This window comes from Perca flavescens, chromosome 23, assembly GCF_004354835.1.
Source record: "Perca flavescens isolate YP-PL-M2 chromosome 23, PFLA_1.0, whole genome shotgun sequence".
NCBI classification, from domain to species: Eukaryota; Metazoa; Chordata; class Actinopteri; order Perciformes; family Percidae; genus Perca; species Perca flavescens.
The window spans coordinates 3,249,236-3,264,672 of NC_041353.1; the positions used below are offsets into that span (position 1 = coordinate 3,249,236).

General features: G+C 41.9%; 1 protein-coding gene across 1 annotated transcript in view; it reads left to right on the plus strand.

The window, feature by feature from the left end:
- Positions 1 to 15,437, plus strand: part of tymp (thymidine phosphorylase) — a 58,455-nt gene that overhangs the window by 37,887 nt on the left and 5,131 nt on the right. Inside the window, exons 2-7 of the mRNA XM_028571280.1 lie at positions 5,197 to 5,320; positions 5,406 to 5,608; positions 5,694 to 5,792; positions 7,112 to 7,241; positions 7,393 to 7,511; positions 10,673 to 10,835. Of these exons, the coding sequence (XP_028427081.1) occupies positions 5,197 to 5,320; positions 5,406 to 5,608; positions 5,694 to 5,792; positions 7,112 to 7,241; positions 7,393 to 7,511; positions 10,673 to 10,835 (838 nt within the window). The remainder of the gene's footprint in view (positions 1 to 5,196; positions 5,321 to 5,405; positions 5,609 to 5,693; positions 5,793 to 7,111; positions 7,242 to 7,392; positions 7,512 to 10,672; positions 10,836 to 15,437) is intronic.

A 15,437-nucleotide genomic window follows, 5' to 3' on the forward strand; every position in this document is an offset into this window, starting at 1 on the left:
TTTCATAGCGCAGCGCTGCCGTTTGCGCGTACAATGTGAATGGCCCTTGAGTAACTGGGAACTTAAAGGAAAGTTTGCTGATTTTTTAACCAGCTCTGTGTACTGCAGTACATGCAACTAAATGGCACGAGTACCCAGAGGTCCGTGTTCACCTGCTGGCAAAATTCCACTGGATCGGCTTACACTCTTTAATGCTTAGCTTAGCGCAATTAAACCATACACAACACTGGCTTAGCTACGTCATCCTCCACAGCTCCGCCCTTTTTTCCAAATATGGTCACTTCTGGCTCTAATGTACCAAGATGGCGACTAACCTGACTCCGCCAGATGGATCGCTTCGCATTTGCCAGGCATATCCATCTGGGAACTTTCTGTTGGAGAACTTTTTGGAAGGGGGCGAAAATCCTGGTTACCTGATTAGACAAATCATCTGTCTATCACCACCTATAGTTGGTTATAGACGGGCCAAATCAACCAATAAAGAGAAGAGCAAAAACATCTTTTCCTCCAAGAAAAGCCTCCAGTGCCGTTTTTTTGCTCTTCTTTCAATGAAGGAATACTTTCTAATTCGGATAAAACTTGCTGCGAAAGCTACGCTCATCTCATTCGTGGAAGCTGCCACGTTGTTTAAACTGAACAGTCGCTTCTCGCTGCGTCACACCTAAACCCGCCTCAAAACCAACACTGATTGGTCAATCGTTTGGCGAACGTCTCCAAATTTTCTCTATCTCAAGATGCCAGACTGATCTGCGAGTGGAAAACTGGAGCTCGCCAGATCAGGACGATATCACGAGGCTAGATGGCGACAGCCAAAATGCAAACTCCTGGCTTCAAAATGGCAGTCCACAAACCAATGGGTGACGTCACCGATGCTGAGTCCATTATTTTTAAAGTCTATGCTTAAGCCTTTTATTTCAGGATACTGAGATCATTTGGATCTCAGCTGTTAAAAAAACGGATAAGAGACAATAATTGTGCTTAACTACCTGGAATAAGGAGACAAATGCAGTGTGACAGGACTCAAAATGTTTATTGTTCTTACTGAATGTCCCTAGTTACCACATAAAATGTAACTTACCACATAAAATGTAACTTTACAAAAAAGAGTTAAAGCGATGTACCAGAACTAAAACCTTATTGGCTGTTAAACTCCTCCTCCTCTTCCTCCCTGCTTGACCATTGGCCGGTGGACTCCTGACCTGGGACTGCTTTATAACGAGCTGCAGGGTCGACACACCTCGTTCTACATTGACTGAACACACCAGAACAGGTACGCTACGCTGAGAGTCTGTGTGTGTGTGTGTGTGTGTGTGTGTGTGTGTGTGTGTGTGTGTGTGTGTGTGTGTGTGTGTGTGTGTGTGTGTGTGTTCTCGTTTAACTATATTCGTGGGGTCCAGAGACTGGGAGTCCAGTATACTTGTGGGGTCCAGACAGCTTTGTGGGGCCAAAATAATGGACCCCACAAGGTTAAAGGGCTGTTTGAGGGTTAAGACTTGGTTTTAGGATTAAGGTTAGAATTAGGTTATGGTTAGGGTGAGGATAAGGGTTAAGGTTAGGCATTTAGTTGTGATGGTTAAGGTTAGGGTAAGGGTTAAGGTTAGGCATTAAGTTGTGAAGGTTAAGGTTAGGGTAAGGGTTAAGGTTAGGCATTTAGCTGTAATGGTTAAGGTTAGGGTAAGGGGCTAGGGAATGCATTATGTCAATGACAGGTCCCCACAAAGACAGTGAGACGCACTATGTGTGTGTGTGTGTGTGTGTGTGTGTGTGTGTGTGTGTGTGTGTGTGTGTACAGTGTTGGGTCATAATCTACTACAGCAATGCATCATATTCTAAAAGATCATCATATGTTTGTAGCGTTGTAGTGTCTTGTGAGAAACACGTATCTCTATAAAGTTTTACAACTTTTCATGGAATTAGAAAAAAACAGCCCTGTTTTGTGACAATGCATTTTCCAGCTGATCCAAGAGGCTTTTCTAAAGACTTTATTTAGGTTGAGAAGTATGAGAATATTCTCAACACATAAAAGAACACTTAATCCTTCAGTTTATCACAAACATTCAACATCAACACATCTGGAGATGCATGCTTTTCCCTGAACAGGAAGGTGATGAAGAAGTGTCTGTGAAGGTTCACAGTCATCCAGGTCATAGTAATCCAGGTAAGGGATTAAACTCAAGGGCAAATGGACATTTCATCTCATCCGAGAGACTTCTTCAGTTCTGACTGAACAGTAACCGACCGAAAGTCGAATATAATTCGAATAGTAAAAAAAAAATCAATACTATTTGAATGCTGAAATGACTCTCTCCCTCTTCTCATGTCTGATGAACAATAAGTTACGGGAGTGAGAAACACACGGCATTGTGAGCTAACGTTACGTACCGAGCAGTGTTGGTCATCTTACTTTAAAAAAGTAATTAGTTAAAGTTACAAATTACTTCTCCCAAAACGTAATTGAGTTAGTAACTCAGTTACCACATTGTAAAAGTAATTAGTTACTCAGCAAAGTAACTGTGATGTTATTTTTCCTGGGCATAGCGTGCATGTTACATAAACATTCTTGCCTTTAATTTCAATGAGCGAGAAGTAGTGCCGCTACTTCCAGTTCGAGAACGCTACCTTTGAATTTCCCTGGCTCGTCACCATTGTCGCTGTGTTGTGTTTAGTGGTAGTCATTTGCAACGGCCGTTAGTAACACCGTTATACTTAAAACGTCGTTACTCCCAACACTGGTACTGAGTAACGTTAGTAAAGGGGGGAGTGACAGGCTGCGGCTGGAAATCAGAAGAAGGATGGGAAATAGTTTTAACATTACTTCAAAATCGACATCCAGCGAGCCAAAACGCTTATGTTATCAATAGTTAGTTCTTGTTTCCCAACTGCGTCGCAAGTTATAGGAGCTTTAGCTGGGAGCTTCATGGAGACCGCTAAAGTTAATGTTAGCTGCCCTACAGCTGTCAGAGTTAGCTTCCACTTCATATATTACCTTCAAACAGCTGTATTCTCAGTAACGTGACAATCTGCAAGAAACAGGTTGCTTATAAATCACTAAAATAGTAGGGGCCGCACTGGCTTAGTTATCAATGCCGTTAGCATCGTGGCTAACACTATTGTTACTTTATTTTTTGACAAATCATTTCGGCTGTGCTTTCTAGCATGATGTCATTGTGCTAACCGAGCAACGTTAGCCTTTACAACAGAGCCACTTCACTACTCTTGTTAGATCATGTTTCATTACAGAGTTCTCTGTCGATTTGTGTTTGTCACTGTTTGCTCGTGGTGGGAATATAATGTAAACAGAGAGTATCATGCAAGAAATGCAATGCGTCGTGACGTAGGTCCCCTTCCAGGCCAGGATAATGTTGGAAGTCCTTTTAGTGGACATAACGTGTAACAACAACCACATGCGTATAGTGGCATTGACAATGCACAAGCTTGAGTAGTGTAGTACATATTTATAAGAGGCTGCATTTAAGCATTTAATATTTGAATATTATTCAAATCTAAAAAAAAAAAATGAAATTTGAATGATATTATAGAGGAAGACTGACTGCTCTAATGGACACCCAAGGCCAAGTCTGAACTGGCATTTGTCTCCATTGTCACGAGTTGGCATTCATTGACATTCTCACATGAGTCAAAATGTGGGAATGGACGAAGCCGTATCGAACAAACAAGCAACTAAGAGTAAAAGAACAATTACTTAGTGTAGAAATTAGTAAAAAAAAAAAGTAAAAAATCAAATAAATGTACTGGAGTATAAGTATCAAGTATAAAGTATTAATAAATGGAATTTCTCTCTAGTAAATTAATGCAAATAAAGCCAACGTCAAAAAAGGACATTTGGTTAAATAACAGTGTGTTGTTCAGAGAGTTTCCTAATTAGGCACAGATGGGTTTTAATGATTCGTGGTATAGGGCTCCTCAGTTTAGGTCACGATCTCAAAAGAGAAAGTATTTTTGAAGTAGAGCTGGGCAATATATCGATATTATATCGATATCGTGATATGAGACTAGATATCATCTTAGATTTTGGATATCGTAATATGGCATAAGTGTCTTTTCCTGTTGTAGCTGTCATTATATCCACATTACTGGTGATTATTTATCAAACATCTCATTGTGTAAATATTTTGTGAAAGCACCAATAGTCAAAACTACAATATCGTTGCGGTATCGATATCGAGGTATTTGCTCCAACATATCATGATATTTGATTTTCTCCATATCGCCCAGCCCTATTTTGAAGCCAGTCAGAATACACCCCATAAAACATATAAGTAGTTTGCAATGTAGAATACCACAGAAGACTTGTGATCGAAGTAAAACTGCACCAACAAGACAAAGAAGAAGCTTGGGCCAGCTCAGCTAAAAACACAACAACACTGAATCGCTCAGCACGTTAGCGTGTCGTTCACTACCGAGTTTGTTTTTTAACTATTTGGCTACCGGCAAAGTTATCTTCTGTTCTACTAACTTTGTTAGCTAACACACTCGACTCTCCTGCTGTTACAGACGTGAACGTACCACAGACAGTTGCCCCGTGCATGGACTCACAGAAGTCAGTCCTTCCAGAAAGATGCAGAGTTTTTTTGTGATCGTTGCGGTCAAAAATCCTTGATTATGCAGCACGTTTTCTTAAAAAATGCGATGGAATATGCAGGATGTTTATGCAATTTTATGCGATGAAATTGCGGGAACTTGCAAAAAATGCTGTTTGATGAAAAAGAGAAAAAAAAGTGGTCCCCCCCCCCCCCCCAATACCCTGCTTTTCGATGTTGTTCACATCGCGTGATTACGTCACTTCATAACGGTCCCATGGCAACAAGGGAAAAAATGGCTGCTTTTCAACTTTCTGCTAAGATATATTATGTGACTTTTTTTTTTGCATTATGAAATCATGCAAGCCTGCATATTCTGCGCAGAAATCGGCAATTTATGCATAAATATGCGGACTTTGGCTGATTATGCGTTGACTTATGCGATTGCATAATCACGTTTTTCTGGAGGGACTGAGAAGTGCGTTGCTGAATGAATATAAGGGAAACACAGTGGATATTTGGCGTTGTTTTCGGCTGGGTGGTTGTCATATGTTGGCTGTGAAAACGTTGCAGTTTTTTTTTAGTCCAATAATGTTTTGCGAGTTCTGACCTGATGGACGCCCCATACATTCATTGAACTGTTTTGTCTTTCCAGGTCGACATGTTGTCCATCCCAGATCTGATCAAGAAGAAGAAAGACGGAGGAGCGCTCAGTGATGAAGAGATCAAAGCCTTCATCGAAAGAGTTACAGACAAAACTATACAAGACTGTCAGACAGGTACGACCCGTTTAACTCGAACATTTAGAAACACTTTACTGAGGTCACTTATAACCTGAATTTTCCCTCTTCTTTCTCCGTTAAGGGGCCATGCTGATGGCTATCTGGCAGAAGGGAATGACGGAGAAGGAGACAGTGACCCTGACCAAGGAGATGATGTCATCAGGGGAAGTGATGTCATGGCCAAAAGAGTGGGCGGGGCTAGTGGTTGACAAGCACTCAACAGGAGGGGTGGGAGATAAAGTCAGTCTGGTGTTAGCGCCTGCGCTAGCTGCCTGTGGCTATAAGGTACACATAAACCTGTATTTAATCTACTCATAGAGAGACATGTTGTACGTCTAAGATGTCATAACACCAAGTGTGTGTTTCTCAGGTGCCTATGATCAGTGGGCGGGGCTTGGGTCACACAGGAGGAACTCTGGATAAGCTGGAATCAATTCCAGGATTCAACATTCAGCAATCAACAGATCAGGTGTAACGAACTATTGTTTAATAAACGGGCTAACTGACAAACTGCAACGATGTTGGAAAATATTTAGCCAATAAAAAATAAGACCTAACACGCTCAACTCACATTAAAACTTAGAAGACTGGGGGGGCTGGATCCTTAATGTGGATAATAATATATAAAAAGGTAGTTTGGACAGCACTCAAATTAATACTTCTTATTGCCACACAGGCTTTTGGGGCAGGACGTCCTTCTTTTTTATTTATTTTTTTTACTTAACCTTTATTTAACCAGGAAGAGACTCGTTGAGATTAAAAATCTCTTTTTCAAGAGTGTCCTGGCCAAGGCAGGCAGCAGTACAACCACACATACAGTACATATAAAATACGAAATACACAAAAACACTAAAAACATAAAACAACTGAAACAGCAAATCCCTCAAAGTCAACCAGAATCCTAAACACATCAGGTAAAACATCTACAGCCAGATGTGGTTGCCTCCAAGTCAAACAACATCCTCTTAAAAGCAACTAATGAGACTAGTTCAGTAAGTTTCATGGATTTCTGTAACTTGTTCCATGTAGAGGGAGCAGCAAACTTAAATGCCTTTTTTCCCAGCTCAGTTCTAACCTTTGGAACAGACAGGATTAAAAGATCCTGGGAACGAAGATTGTAAGTCCCGGTACTGTTTAGAAGCTTCTTAAGCTTGTTTCACAAGTAATCTCCTGTGAAACACGCTCGAATGTTTAGCCAAGAAAGAAACCTGGACAGAAATATAAATGTATTGATTATGACTTTTTATCTAGCACCATCATCAGCAGGGGCGGAGGTATATATTTGTTTTAAACCGCTTTTTTCACCTAAATGTGTATTTTTGGATGTTTTCTTTCCACTATAGTCTGAAAGAAGACATGTAATGGAAGCAAAATAGCTCTAAAATCTCTCGCCTGTCATGTCTGGCCATAATGATAACCGCTCGTGTCTTACAACGGCTGGACTTTGACTTTACATGTTGATTTAGTGCGGCAGAACTTTATCACCAGAAAGCAAACACCAAAAAACTCCTTGACCCTTCCAGTTATCAGCCTCTCAAAGTCTCTTATAAGCTTTTAAATATGGATGTACTGCACATTTACACGATGTTGTTGATGTGAACAGTTGCAGTCAAGATTCCCACATGTGATCACAGAAGATCAAAGTGTGATGATATTATCAAAGGACCATGTTTTCCTGGCAAATGGTTAGGAAATAACACAAGGGGCCCCCTGAATTTTTTTTCCACAGGAATCACTGCTCAACTGTGCTTCTGTACTAATCAATAGTAACATGTGCTGACTGTGCAGATCAAAAACATCATGGACTCAGTGGGCTCTTGCATTGTGGGTCAGACGGAGACGTTGGTTCCTGCGGATCGAGTCCTGTACGGTATGCGGGACGTCACCAGCACAGTGAACAGCTTACCGCTAATTGCTGGTACGGAACTTGTATTAACTTAACTAACATGACCTAAGAATACTATACCTGTTTAATATTAATTCAAATGTGTGTGTGTGTGTGTGTGTGTGTGTGTGTGTGTGTGTGTGTGTGTGTGTGTGTGTGTGTGTGTGTGTGTGTGTTGTGTCAGGCTCGATTATCTCAAAGAAAGGAGCCGAGTCTCTGTCTGCTCTGGTGCTGGATGTGAAGTTTGGACGAGCTGCTCTGTATAAAGACCTGGACAGTGCTAGAGAACTAGCACAGTTATTAGTAAGTTCATTAGAAGTATTTATAACGTTAAGATGTATTAAAGGTCTCATGGCATGAAAATGTCACTTGATAACATAATATGCGTTCCCCAGTAGCGGAAATAGCGTGGGTGCGGCCGCCCCAGGGCCCCGTGCCAACTTGGGGCCCCTCAAATGCCGCCAATCTTGCGTAACTTGACGAGAACGAGGCCCTCGCCAAGGGACACATTGCAAATTATTAGCTAAAAGAAGCTAATTACTGCATATGATCTCACGTTGTGATAATCCAGCTCTTCTTATCAAACATCAATGATATAGTGTGGCACTGATTGAACGCATTTGGGCTGTTCAGCACCATCGCTGTCCATCAGCTGTCGCTGTCCGTGGTGCTGGAATGTTTTTTACTTGATTGGCAAACTGTTTTCTTTGTTCGTCAATACAAACTTGTCAAAAAAAATTGGCTTTTCTTTGTGTTTTATTTGACACATAGGCTGACTTTGCTCAACAAGTTTTTTTTAACGGTTTTAATTTTAAAATAAAATGACTTGGTAGAAGAGGGCCCCGTGATGAAGCTCCGCCCCCACTGTGCTGAGAGTTTAGCACTGCCCCTGGCGTTCCCCCAGCCTGCCTATGGTCCCCCAGTGGCTAGAAATGGTGATAGGTGTAAACCGAGCCCTGGGTATCCTGCTCTGCCTTTGAGAAAATGAAAGCTCAGAAAGACCAATCAGGAATCTTCTCCTTATGAGGTCATAAGGAGCAAGGTTACCTCCCCTTTCTCTGCTTTGCCCGCCCAGAGAAGTTGGCCCACCCATGAGAGAGAGAGAGAGAGACATCATGGCTTTCAAATGAGCAAAGTGGCAGTTGGTCAACACCACACCCTGACATGTCATGTCACGTGCCAGCCTGTTTCAAGACCTCAACCATCATCCCTGTCCCCAAGAAGCCAAGGACCACAGGACTTAATGACTTCAGACCCATCGCCCTGACCTCTGTGGTTATGAAGTCCTTTGAGCGCCTTGTGCTTTCACACCTCAAAGCCATCACCGACCCCCTCCTGGACCACCTGCAGTTTGCCTACAGAGCCAACAGGTCTGTAGACGATGCAGTAAACCTGGCCCTACACTACATCCTCTGGCACCTGGACTCTGCAGGAACCTACGCCAGGATCCTGTTTTTGGACTTCAGCTCTGCCTTCAACACCATCATCCCGGCTCTGCTCCAGGACTCATCTCTGATGGAGACGAGTCCGCCTACAGGTCGGAGGCTGACCACCTGGTGAAGTGGTGCAACCAAAACAATCTAGATCTCAACGCTCTAAAGACAGGACTTCAGGAAGAACCCAGCCCCAGCTGCCCCCATCACCCTCTGTGGCTCCACAATTGACACTGTGGAGTCTTTCCGCTTCCTGGGAACTACCATCTCCCAAGACCTCAAGTGGGAGCTGAACATCAGCTCCCTCGTCAAGAAAGCACAACAGAGGATGTACTTCCTGCGGCAGCTGAAGAAATTCAACCAAAGACAATGATGGTGCACTTCTACACAGCCATCATGGAGTCCATCCTCACATCCTCCATCACCATCTGGTACGCTGCTGCCACTGCCAAGGACAAGGGCAGACTGCAGCGTGTCATTCGGTCTGCAGAGAAGGTGATTGGCTGCAATCTGCCGCCGCTCCAGGACCTTTACGCCACCAGGACTCTGAAGCGTGCTGGAAAGATTGTAGCTGACCCCTCCCACCCCGGACACAAACTCTTTGAGCCACTCCCCTCTGGCAGGAGGCTGAGGTCCATCAGGACCAAAACCTCACGCCACATGAAAAACCATGAAAACCACCCTGACTCCCCGCCTGGCTCTTCATGCCACTGTTCTCTCTCTTCTGTAATGCTCTTTGCTCTTTATTTATTTATTTTATTTTATTTCTATCTTTATTTTTAATTTAATACATACTGTGTACATATACTTATACTTATATTGTTTATACCTATACTTATATTGTTTATTACATTTAGAGAATGTGTGATGTGCACCAACAACACAAAAACAAATTCCTTGTATCTGTTAAAAAACGTACTTGGCAATAAAAACCCTTTCTGATTCTGATTCTAACCCTCCACCTTGACCCCCTCTCTCCTCCTCAATAGCTACAGACATAGAAATGGCACATCCTAAGGAAAGCTCATTGTGGGACTGGCTCTAGTGACTGTAATGCTGCACCAAGGCTGAATTTTGGGAAAGACACTTCAGATACAGTATTAGAGGACCACTAAGGTCTATATAAAAGAGACTTCAGATACAGTATTAGGGGACCACTAAGGTCTATATAAAAGAGACTTCAGATATAGTATTAGGGGACCACTAAGGCCTATATAAAAGAGACTTCAGATACAGTATTAGGGGACCACTAAGGTCTATATAAAAGAGACTTCAGATACAGTATTAGGGGACCACTAAGGTCTATATAAAAGAGACTTCAGATACAGTATTAGGGGACCACTAATGTCTATATAAAGGAGACTCTAGATACAGTATTAGGGGACCACTAAGGTCTATATAAAAGCATCCAAAGAGCACCATGTCATGGGACCTTTAATTTACTGTGAAGCAAGCTGCCATAGACTGTAAAAATAATGGACGTAGCATCTGTGACGTCACCCATTGGTTTGTGGACTGCTGTTTTTAAGCCTTGAGTTTTCATCTTGGTATATTGGAGCCAATACTGACCACATTTTGACAAAAAGCCACTGTTGTGTATGGTTTCATGGCGATGAGCTAAACGGCTAAAGAGAGAAAGTCGCAGATTTTCAACCCTTCTGAAGCGAGTCATCCAGTGGAGTTCTGCCGGCGTTACTAGAGCCGTGCATCTGCACGTACGGCAGAGCTGGTTGAAAATCAGCAAACATTTTCTTACATTACCAGCTAATGCTAGCGCTAGCTGGCTAGCTTGGTTGGCAGAATGCTGAACAAGACATTTCTATGCGACAAAAGTTTATGAAACTAGCGATTGAGACCATAAATAACAAACGTAACAAATCTAGTGAGAAATAGCCTAATTTCCTCATTGACTTCTATAGAAAAGCTAATTTAGTTGTACAATTAATGGAAGATATCTTTTCTGTTTCACACTGTCCAAGAGAAAACCTTTAACATGTTGTACTGCTAATCATGATGTGTGTGTTATTTCAGGTAAAGGTGGGAAACAGCCTGGGCATGCTTACGGGGGCGGCCCTTAGCTCTATGGACGGTACAATTGGTCGCTGTGTGGGCAACAGTCTGGAGGTGATTGAGTGTCTGGAGACGCTGAAAGGGAAAGGACCCGACGACCTAATGGAGCTGGTCACAACTCTGGGTAACAACTTTATTCTGTAGCTTAAAGTACCCTTTAAAGTCATGGTTTGGATTTTCAAGTTACAGGAAATTTGATTTAATATCAAAATGTAGGACTACATGTGATATAGGGATGGGCGATATGGAGAAAATCTGATATTGCGATATTCTTGTCCTAACACCTCGATGTCGATATCGTGATGATATTATAGTGTTGACAATTGGTGCTTTAACAAAATATCTTCATAATGAGATTTAAGACTACTAACAGCTAGAGTAGTCTGGTAATACAGACAATGACATCACTTTACTGTAATGCAGCCTTTAAAACCAGGAAAAGACAAAAATCTAAGACGATATCTAGTCTCAAATCACGATATCAATATAATATCAATATATTGCCTAGCCCTAATGTGATATTTAAAGTTGCAGAATGTATCAAATAACGATGCAAGGATGGCAAATCAATGACGATATGTGAAAACAACATATGGATATAAGCGGTGTCACGATTCGATTCCATTTAGTATTTTAACTAAAGTATAACTAAAATTAGTATTTTGAACAGGGACGGCAATGCCACAATAAGAGCCACTAGATGGCAGAAGGGAACTTTCCAACAACAGTTTGTTTCTCAGAGTTTATGAGGTGCAAGTGAATGCACCATTAGTTTAACAAGGTGCACATGAATGCATTACGAAGTCCCATTGGAGTCCACATGCTTTACCTTCATTGTTTGAGAAGATTTTCCAGTTCTGTTGTTTCACTGTTATCTCTGATTCCGATAGTGGCCACTGTGTCTAGAAAATGCAGCTACAGGCTATCGCTAAGCTAACGTTACCCTGTGTCTTTAGCTGCAGGCTTCCAGCCGTTAAGCTACTCTATGTCTGTTGTTGTTTTTAATGTTGTGTCGAATCGCTGATCTCGCGTTTGTTTCGACCTAAAAATGTTACACCCTTAATGATACTGCGTGGAAACAACAAAGCCTTGTGTTGTAGGTTTATACAGCGACACATAAACACTGCACACCATGGAGAGTTTAACAGAGGATTCTCACAACCATAAACTGCATCAGAGCGAGACTAAAAAACACTACAGAGCAGCTTAGTCATGTATAACCACACAACAACCAAATGAAAAGTACCAATACGACAAATATCAGAAATGTCGGGCATACTTTTAATGCTAAAATAAAGCAGATCTTTACTGAACTTCACTGTGTTTTGTGCTTCTCAGCCTGCTAATGTTGTGCCGCTGCTCTTCTTAAGGACCTTGGCTCTACTGTGCAACAGTTTCTGGTATTCACAAAGCTACATTCAAGTAGGACTGGGCGATATGTTTATCCGGGAACTTTATATGGTGCCTTTTATTCCTAAATTCTCGTTACACAAACGGCAAATATCCTTTACCGACATGTTGCTTGCATGCTGAGCTAACGAGCTATGCTTTGCCTGCAGCAGCAGGGGTGGGCTTGTGGTTGTATTTTCATACGCTTCGTGGATCTGATTGGTTGATTTGGACCATCTATCACCAACATAGGTGATAAACAGATGGTTCATACAATCAGCTAACCAGGATTTTCGCCCCTTACCAAAAGTTCTCCAACAGAAAGTTCCCAGATGGATATGCCGAGCAAATGTGAAGCAATCCATCTGGAGGAGTCAGTAAAAAAATATATTGGTTTGAGTACCATTGTTTTGGGCGGGTGTGAGATAAAGCTGTTTTCACACATAGGCTACAATTTAATTTAATTTACGTAAGAAATCCCCGAGATCGCGTCGTGTTTCTTTTCATTACGGTCACCTGTTCAGAAGTCAGAGACGATGTAAGTTTGTACTCTTTATATTTAGTTATTGTTGCAGCAGAGTAATCTTTCCTGAGTTGTTTGAGTCTGCAGTGAGTCCTGAATGTTAACCGTTTGACCCTGTGATGTGTAGCTGATCTAGTTTATCTGGATGTTTGACCCTGTGATGTGAAGCTGATCTAGTTTATCTGGATGTTTGACCCTGTGATGTGAAGCTGATCTAGTTTATCTGGATGTTTGACCCTGTGATGTGAAGCTGATCTAGTTTATCTGGATGTTTGACCCTGTGATGTGAAGCTGATCTAGTTTATCTGGATGTTTGACCCTGTGATGTGAAGCTGATCTAGTTTATCTGGATGTTTGACCCTGTGATGTGAAGCTGATCTAGTTTATCTGGATGTTTGACCCTGTGATGTGAAGCTGATCTAGTTTATCTGGATGTTTGACCCTGCGATGTGAAGCTGATCTAGTTTATCTGGATGTTTGACCCTGGGATGTGAAGCTGATCTAGTTTATCTGGATGTTTGACCCTGCGATGTGAAGCTGATCTAGTTTATCTGGATGTTTGACCCTGTGATGTGAAGCTGATCTAGTTTATCTGGATGTTTGACCCTGTGATGTGAAGCTGATCTAGTTTATCTGGATGTTTGACCCTGTGATGTGTGAAGCTGATCTAGTTTATCTGGATGTTTGACCCTGTGATGTGAAGCTGATCTAGTTTATCTGGATGTTTGACCCTATGATGTGTAGCTGATCTAGTTTATCTGGATGTTTGACCCTGTGATGTGAAGCTGATCTAGTTTATCTGGACTGGATGTTTGACATAATATAAACAAATGATATTCAAACTTTTGACTGCTTTCTTTAATAACTAAATAACACAATACTTGTACTTTTACTTTCAGTAGTAATTCTACTTCAGTGTGGTGCTTAAAGAGCACTTCCACTTCTACCCAAGTCACTTTTTTTGATAGGGCACTTGTACTTTTACTCAAGTATGGGTCTCTAGTACTTTATACGCGCCTGACAAAATGTAGAAAAAAAGTTTTCATTTAAAATGTTGACCCAGAAAACACAAAAGGTTACGTGGTCGACAGGAAGACTACACAAGGGTTAAGTAAGTAATGAAACGACTAGTTAAGAAAAGAACTAACGTTAGTCCCTGTCGCTGCCATGCTGTTTGTGTATCTCTAAAGGTGTCTACACACCAACCAGACGGCCGACCCTCGGCAGAAAAGCCACACACCGAAAAGACGAGACGTAATACATCTCTATAACAGCAGGCGGCGCTAATCTGTATCGTTGCCCAAGAAATGAAAACCGGCAGCTGATTGGACGAACAGCGTCACATGGGTTTGTTTTCTCCGGAAATTCAAAGCCAGACTGGCATGGCGGCTCGTTCAGAATCTGATCTCATATTGTACTAAAATAGTTCACCGAAACGTGTTTCTGAAAACATTTTAAGCGAGAAATAGGCTGTGTGTGTGTGTGTGTGTGTGTGTGTGTGTGTGTCTCTGTCTGTGTGTGCAGCTGCTGAATCTGTCTTAATTTCAGATCAACAAAGGTCAGTTTAAAAGATTTTCATCAGATTTTGAGAGACTCTAGTCACCTCATCCTGCTCCCCATTTCCGGGTGAGTCCTGACTGTCCTGCCTCCGACTGAACATGTCAGGTCGGCCAAAATGAACGCCGACAGCCCCCCAGACTGACGACAGCACGGGACACACCGAACAGACTCGAGTCACCGACCTCGCCAGACTGTCCAACGGCCGATTATCGGCTAAGTGTGTCCCGGCTAGAAGGCAAAGAGGCACGGGAGGAGGGCTGAGCCCAATCAGAACTACGAGAGCCCAGAGGGTAGCATCAGCATATTAAGGAGAAAACCGATTTTCATTTAAACAAGTCAACGTTAACTACACATTCAAGATCATCTTTACAATCGATTTATCGACCAGCCCTACATTCAAGTTGATCAAGTTTAGTCGGCTATAAACTAAAAAAACATGCAGCCTACCAGAATTTCCTGGAGTCCAAGGTGACGTTGTCGTGTTTCAGTGATCAACAGTCTGAAAACCAAAAAATATATTAAATTTAATTTCACGTAAGAGGAAAAAAGGAGATAATAATCACAACTGCGTTTACTGGAATCAGGAAATGTTTCAGTGTCATTGTCATCATCATTTCATTTGAAGATTATTTTCTAAAAGCGTCTCCTGAGCCAACGTCTTGTTTTGTCAAATCAAAAGTCCAAAACTCAAAGATGTTCGGTTTACTGAGATAGGATACAATAGAAAGCAACACATTTCAAGATGTGAAATCAATAACAAGAGAAAACACAATGGCAGGAACTGTTATTGATTAATGTTGATAAACAATACGGTTTGACTATTAAAACTGGTTAACAACAGGTAGGAAACATTAGCTACATCGATGGCAGCCTGCCTGTCTGCACCAAACTCCACTCGGATTTTAGGCAATTTAAAACCATAGACAGTAAATGAAATGGACCAACAGATCCCGTGTCTCTGGTCTGAGACCAGTGAAGGATATCAGAAGTCTCTTTCCCGGTGCTGGCTGAGTGTTACTGAGCAGCCTCCAACTGAGCTTGAAGACGTAGATGTGACGTGAGCAACGTGTCTGAAAGTGTGAAGTCTTCTGGTAGCTGTGAGAGAGAAATCTCAATCATTCCCAATCTCACAGAGACGGAGAGTGTAGGTATATGTAAGGAGATAACATAGACACAGGCTAATTACTGATCACTAACATGCTAGTTAACATTAGTAATTAAACCTAAACAGCTAATGGAAGTCCAAACTGCCTG